Source organism: Mastomys coucha, unplaced genomic scaffold (genome assembly GCF_008632895.1).
Source record: "Mastomys coucha isolate ucsf_1 unplaced genomic scaffold, UCSF_Mcou_1 pScaffold15, whole genome shotgun sequence".
In the NCBI taxonomy this organism is placed as follows: Eukaryota; Metazoa; Chordata; class Mammalia; order Rodentia; family Muridae; genus Mastomys; species Mastomys coucha.
The window spans coordinates 147790278-147810708 of NW_022196897.1; the positions used below are offsets into that span (position 1 = coordinate 147790278).

Here is a 20431-nt window from a genome sequence, read left to right on the forward strand (position 1 = left end):
AAACTGTCCTAGGGCAAAGAGCAGTATGAGAAACAGAACCCAGTGGGACATACAAGTTGGGGAGAGATGGGAGGTGGGGAAGGCATCTTGGAGTCATTGCTGCTATGACAGTGGTGTCATGAGGCCCCCAACCTCCCGTATGGAGCATCATAAAACTACATCTACTTAGACAGCCCTCCCACCTTTCTGTGATCTATTGTTCCTCAACATATCTGGTTGTAAGATCTTCACCTGAATCCATTATCACACATCCAGCATCTTTGTGCAGTTATCCCACGGTAAGTTTTCTTATTATGGCCTATCTTCTAGCATCTTACCCCTACTGCTTTTTCTTTCTTTCTTTCTTTCTTTTTTTTTTTTTTTATCATGTCTCTACCTTTTGTACAGATGACAACAGTGAGATCTGCCAGGCCTTAGCATTTCTTCTACATGTATATTTTCCTTTATATTTTTAAGAATTACTTTCTTATATTTTGTTGTATGTGTGCATATGTGTCTGCGTGTAGTTGTAGAGTTTCATGTGGGTACTTGTGGGGGGCCAGAGGAGGGTTCTGAACCTGCGGGAGCTGGAGGCACAGGCAGTTGCGAGCTGGCGAATGTGGGTGCTATGAACGGAACTCCGACTCTCTGCAAGAGTAGCACAAGCCATTGACTGCCAAGCCTTAGCCTCTCTATTAGTTTTAAGCAAGCTTTGTCCAGATGTTTCAGGTTCTGGCACTTTGGTTGACAGCCCTGTCTTCTTGTTCCTATTGTCCTCCGTTGACTTATGTATCTCTTAAATTTTCCTTTCATTTTTAAAACATTAGGTGTATGCCTGAGTGTGGGTATGTACACGTGAGCGCAGGTACCCATGGGTGGCAGAGGTGGCTGATCCCTCTGGATTTGGATTTACACTCTGTTGCGTCCTGTCTGCTAATGGGTGCTGGTAATCTAAACTTAGTTCTTTGCGTGAACAGTTGGTACTTTACCACTGAGCCATCCCTCCAACCCTCCTTTCTTTTTTTCGATTAGAGATTAAAATAAAAATGTTGGCCATTTCTTTTTCTTTTCTTGTAATCACTGCTTCTTTAACTTTCTGGTTTCATGAAGAAAGTGATTATACAGTCATACTGACCTGGGTTGCTTTCTGTTTCTTCACAAGCCTGGCCTTCTCCCTCCTCTGAGATGTCCCTTGGTAGAGCATCCCAGAACTCTCTCCTGCTACTCACCTCTGCACTGCCCTTGAGTGTGGTCCTCCTCTATGCTGGATTTGTAGACACCACAGAGGTGCTGAAGTTTCCAAATGCAAACCTCTGCTCAGACGCCTCTCCAGTGCCACAGACGTTTAGAGCTTAAATAGCCCCTGTGGTAGGAGGTGAACATGGCAACCACTCTCTCCTCTCCATCCTGGCAGCAACAGCCCCAGTCTCCATCTCTCCAGATGGCAGACAGTTCAAAATAGAACACGTTCACTCTTCATGTTCCATCGACTGCTCCATTTAAAATATTCTTCTCCAAACACCTGTTTTTCCCCCCTCCTTGGTTTGAGACTGAGTAATATAATCCAAAATCCGAACACCAGAGTCAGTTCTTGGTAAGCTGCATTGCTGGGCTGTTGGGTGAGGGTAGAGGTGGGCAGGGCTGGTTTATAATGGGAACACAGCAGCGAAGCTAGGACGAGCCCAAATGAATGCAACCCATCTATATTATTCAAGTGTTACATTTCTTCCCTAGTGTTTTCCTGTAAAATCTTTCTTTCCTTTAAACAGATAAACTTTATTACATATATCCAAGTTATGCATGCTGCTATAGATGGGTGATAGATACACAGATAGTAAGATAAGGAGAGATGCACAGAAATTACCATAGTGAAGCGAATCAACGCATCCACAGTTTCACACACTTTGCCTTTCTGCTCTTTTCTGCTTTTGTAAGAAGACTGAATTATCTGTCTTCCTGTTGTTCTTTGTTCAGTACAGGACTGACCCCTGTCTCCTTTGGCGGTTCCATGTGTCTCTAATTAAAATGGTATATCTCTTTAGTGCCATACTTAGACTGCAGGAAGAAAAATTCAACAGCATGCAACCTCTTATTCTTTATTTCCATTTTTGCTTCTTGTATCTGACTCCTCATGTTCCCTAATCCAGTGTGATACATTCCCAGCATGCTTTTGGGCACAGATACAAGCAGTGTTAGTTACTTAAAGAGCTAAATCTTCTTACAGGTTATATGAAATACCTCTCATCTCTACCAAATGCTCCTTGCAAATCAGGGTACACAGAACTCCTCATATTTAGTCCCTAGCAAAGGTGGCCCAGAGAACCAGGGGAACTGAACAAAACAAACAAGGCTTAGAGAATGATTGTAATTGCTGTCTCTCATCTACCTCCATGTGAACTGGGACTCACAAACTCTTCAGGCTGCCCCATGCTAATAAATCCTCCAAATTTTCATTTCTTCCTCCTAATTGGACACAATCATATGCTGGTGTCTGAGAATCAGATGGTAATGATTCCAATTTTGCTCGCTGCAGCCTCACGGACCAGCAAAACCCTCTGTGATTGTTCTGTGTGCTCCCACTCAGAGCTTTGCTGTTATTAAAGGAATCCTGGAGGAAATTTGGCAATAGTTTTCCTTTTTTTCTCCAGTAAAGTTTCTTCACTCTTGAAAAGTTGGCTGGGTCTCCAATTTGCACTACAACTAATCACCCTGCATTTCAGAATGCATGATCCTAACTAGATGTGCCTGTCAATTGCATGAGACCTGCAGATTCTCATCAGGGAGTAAATGTAACTTGCTGTGACCTTTGGAAGCCGTTGGCAGATGCAATTGACTTCTAGTGTTCAGTCTTGTCTATCTGATCCTATAGGCTGGAGCTGTTCTGTGCCTACAGCTGCCACACTAACAGGTCACGAGTACCTACTTTTCTTGGAGATGACTCATGAGAAGTACCCAGGATGCCTCGGGCACACCTACCTGATTCCATCCTGTTCTGTTCTTGAGCCTCCTGGGTTGCCAGAGCACCTGCATTGCTATCAACCTCAGCTGAGGGTCAGAACATATGCAGTATAGGGACATCATTAACCTCACCTGAGGGTCAGAACGCATGCAGTATAGGGACATCAGCTTGCAGCAGGCTCAGAAGATAAACCTGCCTGTGACCATGGAGATCTGGGGGCGGGGTGGGGCGTTTCCTCCTTCAACATATGTAAGTAAATATATGTATATATGTATGTGATGTGTGCATACATACATATTATATATATATGTTACATATGATATACATGTGGTATCATATACACATATATTCCCACTTATCATCAGACAACTCGAGGATCACAGAATTAAAGCTGCCTGGTGAAACTTCTGGATAAAGCTGAGTCTTATCCTAAAAGCCTTTCCTGTCGTACTGTGTTCAGATAGGATGGCGAGAACATATTGGTCTCAGGGTGTGTTCTGAGCTAGCTCCTGTCCCCAGGGAGCCACAGCCACTGACACAGACTCCACACAGACGTCCTGACAGGAGAGGGATGAAGGTAGAGATGGTACATTCTGCACTCAGGCTGGAGGCAAGACAGTTTGGGATGTGACTGCTGACCTGGATGCTGGGAAGGTAATGGCTACCTGCATACTGGGATCAACAGAAGCCAGTCACACAGAGGACAAAATGCGGGCACCTGCTAAATGTCCCTCCTACATCTCATGACAAAATCCAAACGCAGAGCAGAGACCTTCTTGCTCTGGTTCCTGTCTGCACCCCTCTTCCTGCCTCACCTCTTGCCCTGCACACTGAGTACTTAGGGCTCTTAGAACACCCCATGTGCTTTCTTGGTATGAACTCTTGTGTGCATTGATTCCTCTCAGTCACAATCCTCTCTCTTCCATTAAATACCCTTCATTCCATAGACCCCAATTACGCAGGACTCCCTCCAGGAAGCCCTCCAAATTCCATGCTCAGGAGGCTCATGCTGGACACCTGTGCACTCAACTCTCATGAGAATCCTTAGCTACATACCCACCCTCATAGCCTCTTTTTGTCTTTTTCATACTTGTTTGCTCTTATCTTAACTGCAGTATGCCCCAAAGAAGGCTAATGGATGGCCAATAAATGCCTTTAGAATGCTTGCTATCATTAGCCATTAGGGGAATGCAAATCCAAACTACAGGGAGGGATCATCTCACTCTATTGAGAATGGCTATTATCAAATTCGAATGAAAAATAACGTGGCATGGATCTGAAGCAAAAGAAACTCATAAGAAAATACAGGCAGCTCTGCTCTATGACCATGCTATCCCACTCCAGCACACACTGCCAACAGAAATGATACAGAATCAGCCTGGATGTCCACCAGCCGATTAGTGAATAAAGCAAGTGCAGTATATCTACCCAGTGGAGAGCTACTCAGCCATAAAGAAAGATGAAATCCTGTCATTTGAAGGGAAATGAATGGAACTGGAGAAATGTATGCCAAACAAAGGAAGCCAGACACACAAAAGCAAGGACTGAACATTCTCTCTCAGAGAGACCTCAAACCATGCAGAATGGTGGTAGGTACAGGTTGCATACCAAGGGTAGATAGAGGGAGGTTGCCTTTGATCAGTGTGTGCTGTGCCAGTGTGAAATATCACACTGATCAAAAGTGACCATAAAATAAGCCGGTTCCTCTATTATGGCAGGAATGCATCAAGTGCTTGGCAGTCACGTGTGGTCAGCAGTGATCCGACCAGATAGCTCACAAAGAAGGGCATCTTTATTGTCAGAGGAAGATTCTATCTGATAACTATTCTGTTTAGGAACAGAAGGAAGCTAACAAAATGCATGACCTTAGCATCTGGAATCGACAAAGTAGGCATGACAAATACACTGAATTAAATAATCACACGCTTTATTAACTATGTGTTGGGGTTTTTGTTTGTTTGTTTGCTTGCTTCACGTTTGTGTTTTTATTTGTTTGTTGGCATCTACTATTGACTAGATGTTATTCCAAGTTAAGAAGGCCCAGTGGCACCAAGACTTCAAGTATCTTAGGGTCAAGACAAGGGAATCTAAAACAATAAAACAACAAACAAAAAAATTCAAAACAAAGAAAGCTTACAAATGCATAATGCATTCATAACACAGTTAAAAGCTCAGGGATGAACCAGGAAGGAATCGTGTAGGTCACTGTTGAGTAAAACCTGGTATAGGGGCAGAGTGAATTTAAATGAAACGAGAAATAAGGTTAAGGGCAGATGCTGACAGGCCTTGAATTTCATGCTAAGAAGCTTGAACTTAATGCAATAGAAAGTCAGTGACCCATTTAAGAATTTTAAGCAGGGAAGCTGACTTGATCCAATTTGTGCTTCCCAAGGACCACTCCAGCAGTTTGGTGGGATGGGGGGAACAGACCTGAGACAGAGATGCCCAAGACATATGAGGAAGGGTACTTAGCCAGCCAGGAGAGTGGGGCTGGTAAAGCAGTATTTCCAACCAGGGCTGGTCTGCAAATCAAGGGACAATGCAGTAGACTAACTGGATGTGAGAGGAGACCAGAAAAGGATCCTTGCAAGAATGCCTGCTGAGCTGGGGGAGCATCTCCCACAGATTTTTTTCACAGAGCCCCCCATCTCACTGCAGGACTGCATTATGGGTGATTAATTCATGGCCAAGTTACTTTCTTATGAAGGTTACCACAGATACATCAGTGTGACAGGTGGGGCGTGGGGGAAGAAGGTTCAGCGTGTTCGAGTCAGAGCTGAATATTAGATTCCAGTCACCATTTGATTGATCTTTTAAGCAATTCTGGGATTCTGTCACTTAAAAACCAATAAATCTTTGAAGGCCCGAGGAGAGCAATACAAAAGCAATAAATCTCCATTGTGGAGTATTAGAAAAATAGGCCAAGCTGCCGAGTTGGTTTGGCTGGAGGGTGCAGGCACCTCATGCAGTCGGCTCCTCGAGCCCCCCTCCTTCTTGCTCTGAATTCTCAGCTCTACTCGGAAGGAGTCAAACCTGGGAGGCTTCCAAGGAGTGGGAGGCTGGAATTTGGCTCCATCAGCAGTTAAGCAGTGTAGGTTGGAGGAAGAAAAGACTGCCTAGGGGCCTGGAGGCCAAGGCTTAGGGATGAATCTGTGAGAATTAAATAGGCAAATACATAGGGGGACAGGTTATAAGCCAGGGTTACACAGTTCAGACTCATAGAGCACAACCCTAACCCCCAATATCATCCCCTGCTGGCAAAAGCCTCACAATAGAGCACCTCATAAAATTCCTTCCAGTTTCCCCTGACACAGTGGGACTACAAGCAAGAACATTGGAGCAGCAATGACCTCAGAGTCTGATCTCTGTTCAACTACCTCTCTGATAATGACATGACTTATCAATGGGTCAGGATCTAGAATGACTGGATGGCAGATCTCTGTAAGAGAGTTTCTAGACAGTGTTAATGAAGGCGTAAAGCCCTACCCTTAATGTGGGCAGCAGCGTTCCACAGGTTGTGGTCTTGGGTGGAATGAAGAGAAGGTGAAATGGGCAACAGAGCTTCTCTCTCTTTGCTTCCTAACTGTGGATACAATGTGACCAGCTGCCAGGGTCTCTAGTCATCATAACTGTTCTACCCTTAAACTGTGAGCCAAAAGCAACCCTTCCTTTTTTAAATAGTTTTTCAGGACTTTTGTTACCACAAGGAGAAATTAATAAAACACAGGCTTTGTGTACCATGACTTTGAACCAATAATTTAACATCTCAGATTTCAATTTCTCTCCCTCTCTCTCTAAAATAGAGATGGTATTTCCCAACGAATTTACCCACCAGAAAACATCGAGTCAGGCTATGTAACAGAAATAAAAATATTATCAATTTTGAAGTCTTTTTATATGTTTTTATTGCATTTATATTTTTGGATTTTTTGGGGGGATAAGGACACATAAATTTAATTGTCAGGGGACAACTTGCTAGGCATCAGGTCTTTTCTTCTACCATGTGGAATCCCAGGAATTGAACTCCTATCATTGTGTTTGGTGACCTTTACCAAACACCTTTACCTGCTGAGCCATCTTGCCAAACAAACTTTTTCTCTTAACCATGACTATTTTCACACTGACATATAATAGTTGTACTTATTTACAGGGTACAAATGATAATTCAATACCTGAACACATTGTATATCATGATTGAGTTAGGATAATTGGGCTTCTGAAACATGTCATTTCCACATGTTGGGAACTTTGACATTTTTCTAGTTATGTGAGACATGTTATAAATTATTGTCTGCTACATCGACTGTACTGTGCTAGCGGATATTTGGATGCTCCTCTCAACAACTTTAAAACATGATTCAGGGCATCTTTGGTCAAATGGCTGAAACAAGCTGGGGAGCTGGGGATGGTCCCAGGTTGTAGAGCATCCAGTTGCTTTTCTTACCAGCTCCCAGTTTCCAGCTTACAGAGCGTGTAGCTCATCTCGCCATCATGCCCACAGTTCCTCCCAGTCTATACTAGTCGACTCACTACATCCCTTGATCTGCTCCATGGCTCTGTTTGGTGCTTATTATCTCAGCTCTCTGACCTAGTCTACCACAGACTTGCGCAAGGATAAGCCTCAAGAAGGCAGAGTGAGCTGTTCTTGCTTTGCACTATACCCAAATTGGCTAGTTCACTTCACTACAGAGCAAGTGCTCAATAAATACTGTGGCCGGTTGCCTCCAAGATGCGCATCCTATGCCCAAGACTCATGGCCAGGTAGTAAAGGGTAACTAAAATATATAGTAGTGTTTCTTCTCTCAGAACAGTTGTCCTGAAAGGCCTTCTCTATGTTGTTTCTCAGTCTCCTCCCCTTCTTGGCAAATGCCCAGGCACTGGTCTGAAAATAATTCCAGAGACAGAGCGTACGCCCACTCTCAGTGAACCAGAGCCTTGAGAAGGAAAGCAGCCAGAGATGTCTAGACACCAACCATTTCCCCTTTGAGCGGTGACATTTCCTTCCATTTCTCAAGATGGAAATGTCAGCAAACTATGCCATGCATACCATCCTCCTAGTAAGGTGGCTTGGTTCAGTAAAATGAACGTGGGATAAGGAACTGGGCCTCAGTCTTGCCTAGTCTACTTGTTATGTGGCATACGTCAACTTCTCAGCTTCTGTCTGTCTTAGTTTCCAAGTCTTAAAACTGAGAGGAGCTTTATAGACATCTGATGAACAAATAGAGTGCTGTATAGATGATGGGTATACCGCAGTATGGGTATGATGGTATGCGGCAGTATGATGTGGTTCCTTCAGTACCCTTGTTTCTACGCCTGAGCTTCCTGGTCTGAAAATGAAGAGACTGTCTCATGGTCTATATGGAAAACTAAATGAGAACACTGTGTCAGAATAGCTAGAGGGAAAGCAGGGGACGGGTACCTTGGTCTCAAATGCCAGCGTCTGCTTTGGATTATTAGAGGAAAGACAGTTTTGACACACTGTAGTGAGAGGCCCATAAGCATCATCCAAACACATGGTAGGTCATATTTCCTGGGCCTAGTAAAGAAGGTCATCCCCCAGTCTTCAGAATAGGCAAAAAAATAAGTCTGCATTTCTGCTGCTTCATTCTGTTGTCCCCATCACATACTTTCTGGGTAGAGTCAAATGAGGGATGAAAATGAAGATCAGGACTATCTATCTCAAAAGCCTCCTTCTAGGTTTGTCTCCCAGCCCCTAGGGGCATGCAAGATGATGCTGCTAAAAAGCCAATCCCTAGTAGATCCCCACGACTCTCAAATCAGCCTGAGCCTTCCAGACACACCCTGTTTCTTTTCCATCTCTCCACTCCCATCTTGCTCTTTAGGTTAAAGCAAGCTTAACCAGGCATGACTATTTTGTTTTTATCAAGCTACCCTTCTGGATCATACTGGACACTTGTAACAAGTCAAACCATACACATTCAGTGTCACCTTCTCTGGGAGCTCTTTCTGAGTGTTTATAAGCCCTATGAAGATTTCCATGAGGTGTCATAGCATTGTAACTATGTCATATGTCTGTCTCTGTTGCTATAGCTTAGCTTCCTGAACAACAGTCCTCATACCCCCTTCATTATATAAAGGGACTTGGTTCATGCTTGTTGGACTGAATTGAGCAAATCTGGAAGTTCCACCTAACATTCTACTTATTTTGATGGACTGAGGGTCCAAGGCCTGGAGTTTTGAGCAAACCCAGCAGTTAACACTATTGCTTTATACAAAGGGAACCTTGTTTAGAATGAATGACAACCCATCCTGACAGCCATGAACTTGCCCTGGTCAACTTAGCTGATAAGATCTCTTCTTAGTGTCTGGGTGCCCATTTGAGTCCCAACAAACTCTCATTAAAATAAGCAGTGGGCTACTACAGGCATGGCCCCCATGGCACTCTAGCACCTCATAGCTCTCAGTGGAAAGAGTCCCTGGAGCTCATCCTATTTGAAATCTGTGCTCAGATTCTTTGGAGAATATGGTCTGCCTGTCTGTCTGTCTGCCTGCCTGCCTGCCTGCCCGCCTATTAGAGCAGCGAGTCAGGTGATTTTGCGAAAGCACCGTATCTAGGTTTTCCATCCACAAACTACATTTTCCTTAATTATGTGCCAGAAATTTCTCTCCCTGGCCATTTCAGGTCCCTACCAGGATGTTCCCTCTGAACTGATGTTCACTGTGAGGAGAGAAGATCCTGACTCAGCACCTCCCTCAGAATTGGGCCTAGAGTTGCTGATCATCTTCCGTGTAGCAAATCTAGCTCCTGGCTTACTGAAGCCAGGCACATTGGCAGTCATGTGATTCACGTGGAGATGTATGAGGTGCAGAGGGGAAAACCACAGACCATAGTTCCTCACCTGACAGGGGCTCCCCGGGACTGGGCAGGTTTGAGCATCACCGTGATGGTTGTATCTGTTTCATTGAGTGGGGTATCTGCATCATATTCAGGCATTGATGGAGCTAGGGAAGAGAGAGAAATTGGAAGTGATCAGCACATGTCCCATATGCCCCTAGACCCTTCCCATCCCATCTCATCCTATCCCCTTGATCCCATCCCAGCAGAACAGAGGTAGTGAGTGGTAATAACAATGGTGATATCAGGGCCCCTCAGTAAGGGAGGCCTTGGCTTTCTATCTACTTGTCTCCCAGTGCAATAATCTGAGGAAGGGGTCAGGCAAGTCCTTCATCAGAAAGTGCCCCTCCCATCCAGAAAAAAAAAAGGAATACGTGGAACATATAAGTACTTTATAAAGACATGAAAAGAGTCAGCCTTGTTATATGCATTTAGATGCAAATTAAAGGAAAGATGAATTAGTTCCTTTTTTTTTTCACAAGACCCCTTCCCCCCCACAGGAGTATGACTAAATCTAATCCTTTGAAAGGGTAATTTAGCCATTTGTATTATGAGCTATTAAAACCCACATCTCTTTTAATTCTTTTTTTCAATTTCTGAATTTAATCCTAAAGTTATAATCCCAATCAACGATTTAAAGTTTATTTTGTAACATGTTTATTGAAGCGCTATTTTATAAAAACGTAGAAACACCAAATATATTCAACCACAAGGGACTGTTTAATTAAATTACGTCCATCCAGTTGACAGAACATTATAATGAAAGCAGTGTGGGAAATACTTAGGGGAGAAAGATAAGTGGAAACATTAAGCTACGGAAAATCATGGCTTCTGCAAAACCGCATGCAAAATACATATGCATGCAGACCAGATTGCATAGATATTCCAGAAGAGGGAGCGGTAAATAAACATTCTGCAGTGGCAGTGCTTCTGCTTATTGCCATCAGGCAGGGTGGTGTACCCTGCTGGTAGGACAGTATGCAGTCTTAAGCTACTGCGGCTTGGCTATTCGTTCCTTCATTCCTTCATTCCTTCATCAGATAGTTCATGAGAGTCAGTACTGTGGGTATCTTATACTACAAAGTATTCTATTTGGAAAATAAATTTACAAAACAACTTTTATATGTTCTGTCTGTCTGTCTCTGTCTGTCTGTCTGTCTGTCTGTCTGTCTGTGTCTCTCTCTCTCTCTCTCTCTCTCTCTCTCTCTCTCTCCCTCCCTCCCTCCCTCCCACATTCATTCATTCTTGGCCCTTTCTTCTTCCTTCCACCCAAGGGCATGTTATTTGATGAACTTCAGGAAGTTTATCGATTGGACTTTCCGCAATCCAATAGTGACCTTACTGTCAAAATTGTTCCATTGCCATCAATGATAGTTGGTTCTGTCTCTTTTTATTCCAGAAAAATTACCAAGGCTATAAGAGAAGGAGTGCAAAGTGCATACCCCCCCTCTTTTATCTTTCCAAAAGAGATACCTGAAATCTTGGTGGCAATCCGAGTGGTGACAGGGGGTCCAAAGCCTTTCGCTGTGCTGGCCTTGATGGTGAAAGAGTAGGTAGTCCCAGGGTATAGACCCACAAAGAGGTGGTGGGTTTCATTCCGAAGTTTGAACACTTTCCCCCTCTGGCTGGAGAGGTCAGCACTTGGATCCAGTGAGCCCACAGCCTTGTAGTTAATCTGTGTGACAAAATGATATACAAGCACATAAATGCCCTACTCAGTAACCAAGGGAACTCATTGGAGACGAGCAGCAGGGGTAGGATGGAGAAGAGAGGCAAGCTAAGCCAGCATGTGACAGTGCTGCTTAGTACCATCCACAGTACATATAACCACAGCCCTGAGTTCTCTACCGTCAAGCCCGTGTAACAACCATGTCTAACACAATCAGAGCATGATACCTTAAGTTGTCTACACTCCTCCAGCCTCCAGAGTTTACAAAGAGGGCAGTTGTAGGGGAGTTACCACAAGGGAGAGGAGACAGTAGCGCATAGGTCAAATGTGGGTGGATAGGGAGTATGCTGGAGGTGGAAAGCTTTAATCAGGATGAGGGATTGAAGAAGAGGGAGGGGTTAACAAAAAGAAGAGGATATAAAAAGCCACCTAAGGATAGAAACTTGCTGTCTTTGCTATCTCCTGATCCAGTTTATAGAACATAAAGGAATTTGATGGCAGATGCCTCCCATGGCTAGATAATGCCAGTCCTAGGAGCAGTGGGCCACTAAACAAAATTTCCAGTGCCAGGTGTGGGATACCTCTGTGGATGTTGGTTAGAGAGACTGTTCCTGAAGGCACCACAGATCTTGAATGCAGAGTATAAAGGAATCAAACTGGAATTGAGCTAGAAGCTCCCTCCCTGCTGGAGACTTTTCACTATTATGTCCAACAGTGCTACAAGCTGCTGCAGGGAAAGGCATTCATGGTTTACCCAGCAGTGACCTCTATGAACTACACTGCCAACCTGTCAGGTAAGATGTGCTCACTGGTACAATAATAGTATGAATGCTACGTGAGCAACTGACTACTCTCTGCTTCGATCTGATGCCCATTCCATGAGACAGAACCCATCCCTGGTATTGTATGCCCAGTCAATACTTGTGATTGAGGAGGCATCCCAATGTGGAAAACTACTACACTGTTCCTTAGCTAAGCTGACATAACATCAAGGCATAGATGCCTTCCACACTCCACACATCTACGTTTATACCTACAAAGAATACTCTCAGCCCTAATTAGAGAAACCTATCTTTGCAGTGAGGAGCAGTGCATTCAGAACTTGTGGCTGGACAGGATACTTCAAATAAATGATAGTTAAAGACTTAGCCCCAAACAAGACATTCATACCATGTCCTAAGGAGGTGATTACAAAAGTCATTACTAAGGTAGTGTGGAAGGAATTTAAGAGCCCAAAGATAGACAGACAGGCTGCTAAATATATCCTTTTAAGCATTCCAATGTCATGGCAATCATGAATCCTTATCTGTTGTTCTTACTAACACTAACCTACAAAAGAATGCCCTAGCCAACAGTGAGCTATGGACTAGGGAGGGGCTCATGGGGCCTTGCTGCTTACTGCTGAATTACTGGCAGCTAACAGACTATGTCAGGGGAAAGCATTGTTTCTAGTGGTGAAGCCACTGGGTGAATCTACCAGGCTCCGATGAGGGAATCCACCAGGCTCAGGATCATACTTAAGATGGCCTAACTTAAATGCAGGGGGACACAAAACAAAAGATATGAAATCTGGAAAGAGATCAGTTGGGAAGTAGAGGCTAGAAAAAGTGGTAAGAAGATGAGTGAGAGGGTACTCAGAAAATATTACATGCATGTGTCGAATTGTCAAAGAAGAAAACTTACTAATAGAAATACACTGTAGTAACAACAAAGCAAATTTATCTTATTAATATATCCTGTTGCACTCGATATATCCCACAATACTATCATTTTAGTCTGCTATCAACACGAAAACATTAATGAGGTAGTTCACATTCTATAACACATTTTAAATCTTAGAGATCTGGTATGTATCTGGTATTGAACATTGATTAATCAATTGGACTAGCCTTTTTAGCTTCTGTATTAAAAATGCAGACCATAGGCTGGGGATTGCTCACAAGTAAGACAACTAGGCTTCAGTTGAATCCATGTAAATGGCAGGTGGAAAGCAAAAGGTTTGAAGTTCAGACCCTCTAGAACTCATATAAATGCCACATGGGCATAGTGCTACCCTTGTAATTTTAGGAGTGATACTACCTCTATGTCAAGCTCTGGCTTGGATACAGAGAACTTACCTTAATGAATAAGGTGGAAAAATCATGGAAAAGGATTCCCAGGACCAACGTCAGACCTTCTTATACATGTACACCCCATACCCAGGATGACATGACTATACACATACACATATGCCACAGACATGCAGAAGAACGTAGAGCATGTATTTTATCCTACACACCAGTAGTGCTTGGTCACATCTGGTTGGAAGAATCAGGATAGTTATTTTCACTAGGTGCTCAGCTGGTAAGAACTTGCATTAAATCGGTACTTTCTAAACTGTCTGTGATAGGGTCTCATTGTTGTCTTCCAGTCTACCGCAGACAGATGCTAATGTGAAGACCATGCTCCATGACAGTCAGTTCATGAGTTGACAACAATCTGACCCTCCTATATTCTGCAGCGTCTGTGTCTGCTAGTCACAAGGTAGATGTCGCAGAGATGCCAGGGTGTTTAAGTCTTGAGGGCCCCTCTCTCAATTTCTTTGTTTGCCCTGCTGTCAACTTAACTCATGCTAACTGTACAACAAGCTGTCTTCCGTGGATGATAGTTTGAGTGTCAGGAGCCTGGATTTCATTGCTCTTATAGTAGCCTACACAGGATTCTTTTAACATAATAAACTGTGTACAGAGTGTTATGATCACACGTAATCCCTGCTCTTCCCCCTAACTTCTCTCACCTCCTGCCTCATCTCCTCACCTCCTCCCTACATTGTGAAAAAGATTTATTACTTTATTTTTATTTTATATTATTAGCACTTGCCTACATGTATGCATGGGCTCAATATGCATGCCTGGTACCCACAGATTTCTAGAAGAGAGCTTTGGGTCTCCTAGAACTGGAGTTACACAAGACTGAGTTGTCTGGTGTGGGTGCTGGGAATTCAATAGGTCTTCTATATGAGCAGCAAGTGCTCTTAACCTCTGGGATTTCTCTCTAGCTCCATTTGTTTTTTTTTTTCTTTTCAAAAGCTTACTGAGTCAAGTTTGTACTGACCATAGCACAGGTGTGGGGCTACCCACAACACACAGCTGGGCTTACAGAGGACATATCTTTAAAAAACCTGTGCTTTCCTCTCCACAGGCAGCAAGGATCCCCACCCCACCATACCAAAGTTTCACTGGCTTGATCTTGTGCAAGTCTCAAGAAGGCAACTGCAGCTGCTGATATATAGCATTTAATTTTTTTTTAACACATCTACTTTGTTAAATGAAGAAATATATTATTAAGGACTAGCTAGATAGTCTCAATAGGCAAAAATACTAACTGTGAAAACCAAATTTGATACCTAGATCCCACATTCAAATTGGATGTGGTAGTGTGCATCTATACTCCAGTGTTCCCATGGCAAGCTCAGAAGCAGGAATAGGAATCTCATCAACCAATTAGCTAGGAGTATGCAGTGCTGCAGCGGATATAAGAGATCCTTTTGCAGCTAGGTCAAAAAAGAGAACCAACTCCTAATGGTTGTCTTCTGACCTCTATATGGCAGTATGGCATCTGTACACACATACACACACACACACACACACACACACACACACAGCATTTAGATAATAAATAAGTAAGTACGTAAATAAATAAATAAATAAATAAATAAATAAATTCCATGTTTCTAAGGCCATGCAACCCAGGACAAGGAAGAGGCCCATATTCTTTATCAAGAAAGTGAACATTTTCTTATCCCTGGCATAGGTGGCAAACGTTGGAGACAGGGTGATTTCCCTCTCCTGTATAAGGCAGTAGTGACACAGCAATGTGCCATGTGATTAATGAGAGAGGCCTGACTTGGCAAGGATCAGAGTGATGCTATAAGCAGAGTCTTAACGCACTCACAGGAGGCTAGCAACTTTACAGTGCTCTGATAGGACTCTCTTCCCAGCCCAAGCTCAGAGGCAAACACTGTAGGCCCCACCTCTCCATGCTCAGAGGCCTACACTGTAGGCCCCACCTCTCCATACTCAGAGGCCTACACTGTAGGCCCCACCTCTCCATACTCAGAGGCCTACACTGTAAGCCCCACCTCTCCATGCTTTTCTGGTTGGGGCACAACAAGTGACTGAGTTAATTCACTAGGTCCTTTGATAACGTGGGACCTAGCTGTACTTATATACTGTCTTCTGACCCATGCATATCATGGCACACATAGGAGCATGAGCATGTACGTGCGTGCACACACACACACACACACACAGTCACACACACACACATTAAACAAAATAACAAAATAATATAGTAAAATAAAAAGTTTACTATAAATTGACTAATTCATTATTTAGTTAATTTTAAAAAGTTTATTTACTATGTATAACATATATTAGTATAAATTATATATATGTATTCATATTCACTGGCTACCTTACTTTCTGCTTCCCATCCTGTTTCTTCTTCTTTCCTTAAACTGGTGTTTCTTATATTTCTCAATCATTTGCTCAGCATCACATCATTTGCTTAGAGGCTGCATCTGAGCAATGCTGAACCAAGATTCGATGCTCAGGGAAGGGACTTGGGAGAGAAACGATGCAAACCTGGAGCATGGAGTGAAGTCAGAGTAGATGGAAAAGCCCTGTGGGTTCCAGGCAGAGACAAGAGGCAGGGCAAGGGCCTGAGGTGGGGAAAGGCTCACACAGAGAGTAGTCCAAGGTGAAGGCAGAGGAGAGGACAACTGGGGGAAAGTGTACAGCCAGACTCCGGTTTCCTAGTAACAGAAGAGGGAGATGCTCAGGGTGTGCCTGGGGCCAGGGACCCCAGTGAACCAGTGGAGAGGATATGCCTCTATATTTTTCTCAAAATACAGCCCTAGTGACCTGCTTGGTCTGGTGGCAACTCCACTGATACACAGACACAGGGAGTGAAAACTCATGCCTTATTTACTAGCCAGCGCCTTCCCATGCTCCAAATTCAATCCAAAAGTGACTCAATTTCTACGGAGCTGTCAATATAATATACCACGCTCCCCTGCTCTCCTAACCTTTCCTGGTATTACAGGATCCTCACTTACTTGTAATGAAACACTATGAATAAATCAATGTATGTTAATATAGCATGTCTTCAATTTTTTATGAAGGGCTTCGCCAAATCTAATTCCCACTGCTTTGTCAGAAACAGTCTTTGAAAAATTTAACTTGCAAGTTTTACAAAGTTAGTGGGGGATCAGGCTGGGGAGGGGAAAGAAAAAGGGGCTGGAGCAATGGCCACCAGTGAAGAAGGTGATGGGAATCTCTGTTCGGCGGTGTGGGGAAAGGGAACGTTTATTATGAGAGGTATGGGAAAGGGAACGTTTATTATGATGGCAAGCAGGAGACAGAGGGCTAGTCCACCTATGAAGGAGTCCAGGGGTCTGGAGACTAGATCTGGCTACAACAAAATGCTGGAGGCTGTTCTTTGCTCTGGCAGGGGGCAGTGGGATTACTAGCTAGAAATCTCAGGCATCTTATCATGAGAAGTGTGTTTTCCCTTGGTTCTTCAGGGTGAGGCTGCCTCCTTGGCCCTTCGAGTTAGCCAGCCTAAGATCTGAGCTGATTTCTGGCCTCCCCCTTGATCCGAAAGGCAGGTTTCACTATTTGAGAAGCCTTACAGTCCATTTAGCCATGGGGCATTTGAACAAGTCACTGTGTTACCCTGAACACTCCTTTCTTCCCATGCTCTCTCCTATTGTGACTCCTCATCTTTGGACCTCACTGAAGGCGATACTTTGCATGAAAACCTTCTGTGGTCCCAAGATACCCCTTCCTTATATTCTCAAAGACATGTAGGTATATCATTTCTCCATTGATTCAATAACTTTATATTAAGCATGCAATGATTTCATCAATGAGTCTCTCCCAATCTTCCTGGTTTTGTTTGTTTTTTGGTAACCTAGACATTGATAGAACAGATTTGACAGGACAAGTCAAATCCAGCAGTCACCTGCTTCATGAGAAATATGCCCTCTGACCTTTTATAGAAAAGGGTTCCTGACTCATGTGCTATGCTAGAAGCTCATTTGTGTGAGTGAGTGTGCGTGTGTGCCTGTTCATCATGTGTGCTCATGTGTATATGCAGGCCCACGCATGTGTGGGTACATATATATGTGCATGCATGCACATATGTGTGCACATGTGTGTAGCATTCAGATGACACTCTTGAGTAGCTTTCCTTAAGGACACCATCCATATTACTCTTGGGACAGGTTTCTTATTGGCCTGAAGCTAGCCAGCAAGCTCTAGGGGGTCTGCCTGTCTCTGCTGAAAATACGAGCACATACTATCATCCCTAGCTTTTTTGTGTGCGGGTTCTGGAGATCAAACTCACATCCTTGCGGTTGCAAAGAGATGCTGACTCAGTCATCTCCCCAGCCAGGACAAGAGTTTTCTCTTTGTTCAGCATTTCCTCAGCTTGCTTGTGAAGATAAGCAAACATATTGGCTGTGTGACCAGAGCAGTTGGCTCAATCTCTCTGAGCCTCTGGTTCTTTAAAGGTAAAACACAGGTTCTAATTTTCATTTCTGTTGCAGAGTGACCTCTAGTTTCTTTCCTCTAAGAAGACAGACCCTATGTGCAGGAAGGAGGCTCCAGCTACCATGCAGGCAACCCTAACTTCTGCATCAAGACCCTAGCTAGCTTCAGTGGACATGGGGACATCCTGAGAATAGGCTGTTCTTTGACCAGAGCTGAATGGAGGGGACAAGAAATATAGCAGCCGTTCAAAAGGACATACCAGAGAGACTCTGCTCCAGATGCTGGCCAGGTCAGGGGTGAGGCTCAGCAGTCAGTCTTGTTCTGACAGAACAGACAGAAAAATCACTGTTCTGAGGCTAAAGAGGAGATAAGATAAAGTAGGCAAGAGTCACCTGACCAGGACTCTCAAGCACATGATTGGAAGGCACAAGCATGATACAAAATTTTTTGAAGTACACATTTTACTCTAAGTCCTTGGGAGAGGAAGTGTGTTTACATAAAAATGATTTAATCCTAAAAAGAAATGGTTTAGACTCTTTGTGGTTGTCCTCATTCCTCGGCTGTGGAAACTAAAGCCAAAAGAGGATGTAGTCAAGTGTGGGCTAGCGTAAGGTAGCCTGTGGGTCGCCTCAGGCAGTAGCCACTGCAGGGATATAATATGGTTGACCTTCATATAGACCCATCTCTCAGATGATGTGTGAATGTGGGGTCACTGTGTGTCTGAAAACCCAAAGCTAAGGACAGTTACCTAAAACAGTGGTTCTTAACCTTCCTAATGCTGTGCAGTCCTTTAATACTATTCTTCATGTTGTGGTGACCTCCCCCACAACCATACATTTTTTTTTTCATTGCTACCTCATAACTGTTATTTTGCTACTGTGGTGAATTGTAATGTAAATATCTGATATGGAAGATATTTAATATGCAACCCCTCCAAAGGGGTTGAGAACCACTGACCTAAAGAGATCACCCCAAACTGAAAGAACATAGTAATAAGTAGCAATCTAGTTAAATCCTGGTTATGTATTTATATTTGCTCAAGTGGAAAACACCAAATTTGCTTATTGGTCAATGCCAGGAGCAAGGGAGGGGGTTTAAGCTAACAACAAAATAGAATACAAACAAACTACAGTTGATGAAATATAATAGCTCTGCTTGTTGAGAAGGCCACATGAACTGAGTGTCTACCTGTATCCCACAGGCCAAAGGCCTCAAAAGCCTCCTGCCAGGCTCAACACGCTTCACTTTCACAGGGACATTTGTGTCCCAGTCTTGAGCTCTCTGCAAGAGTCAACCCCCTAAGTTGTCCCTCCCAACAGTCTGTGACTTCCTGCAGGGCTTCCTGCTTATTCTCTGAAAGTCTTTATAGACCAGAGTTTTAGCAAGATCATGGGTAAGCAGAAGGAGCCATTTCAGTGAATAAAGGTGGTAAGTGCTCTTCTTTACCTCAGAACAACAATTTTCTCCCTCTTCAGAAGCACTGTGCATATGATCCTACACTTGACCACAGCTACCCAGGGGTTTCAGGGCACATGTCTCAGGAGGGGGCCAGCTCAAGACAATTCCTCTTATTAGAAAGAACAGCGTTGATTTTTTTTGGTTCTAAGATACTTTAAGTATCAATAGGAATGCATCCCATTGGAAGAGAAGTGGAAAACAGGCATTTTCAGTGAACTTTCCAGTCATTTCCTGTTCACAGTGGCCCTTTTTCCCTAGACAGCTGAGATCTGTTACAACAGCAGAAGAGTGATTACAACTGGTGCTCTCACTATATAATTCTGTGTTTGGAAGACTGGAGAGCCAGGGAAAGTGCATGGGGACCAGCGCTTCTGTGCACAGTCAGAAAGGCCAGTTGGGCTGCTACTGGAGCTGCTAGCTTCTGAAAACTAACTTCCTGTTGGGCTCTGTGCTGGAATCTGGTGGTGGAGGGAGAGGCAGGGGAGGCCAATATAGCTGTAGACTCTGGGGAAATAGAGGCAAGTCCTTAGGAAACGCAGGTCCTGGAGTGATTGGTTTGTCTGAAGGGAAAAAGGAGAGATGAAGGAAGAAGGAGAGAAGAGAGTAATAGAGATGGGCTAGAGGGAAGAGTTGCTATTGTAGAGAACAAAGAGACATGCCAACTCACTGCCACATGGGGACCTGGCAAAGATTCTCAAAATCTGAGCTCTTCTCTATCAAATACAGAGGGGAATTATCATTCTTTAATTTTGGTAAGTATATCATGCTTTTGAAGAGGTTAATTTGAGGGAAATGGGTACAGTGTAGAGAACTCTCTATTAGGTTGTGTGTGTGTGTGTGTGTGTGTGTGTGTGTATACATTTGTATCATTTTGCTTTTGGAAATTCTCTGTAAGTATGTAAAATTATTTCAAAATTAAATGCTGAAACCAGGTATGATAGTGTGTGCCTGTAATCCCAGCACTTAGGAGGCAG

At 43.6% G+C, this 20431-nt stretch overlaps 1 protein-coding gene across 23 annotated transcripts in view; it reads right to left on the reverse strand.

Moving 5' to 3' along the window:
* Ptprt (protein tyrosine phosphatase receptor type T) overlaps positions 1 to 20431 on the reverse strand; it is a 1176099-nt gene that overhangs the window by 327800 nt on the left and 827868 nt on the right. For all 23 annotated transcript variants that reach the window (XR_004119009.1, XR_004119008.1, XM_031372635.1 and 20 more), the window contains exons 10-11: positions 11268 to 11469; positions 9799 to 9901 (exon numbers count right to left, since the gene is read on the reverse strand). Coding sequence is in view for 21 of the 23 variants with exons in the window: in XM_031372635.1 (XP_031228495.1) it covers positions 9799 to 9901; positions 11268 to 11469 (305 nt within the window). In the remaining 2 variants the exon portion in view is untranslated. The remainder of the gene's footprint in view (positions 1 to 9798; positions 9902 to 11267; positions 11470 to 20431) is intronic.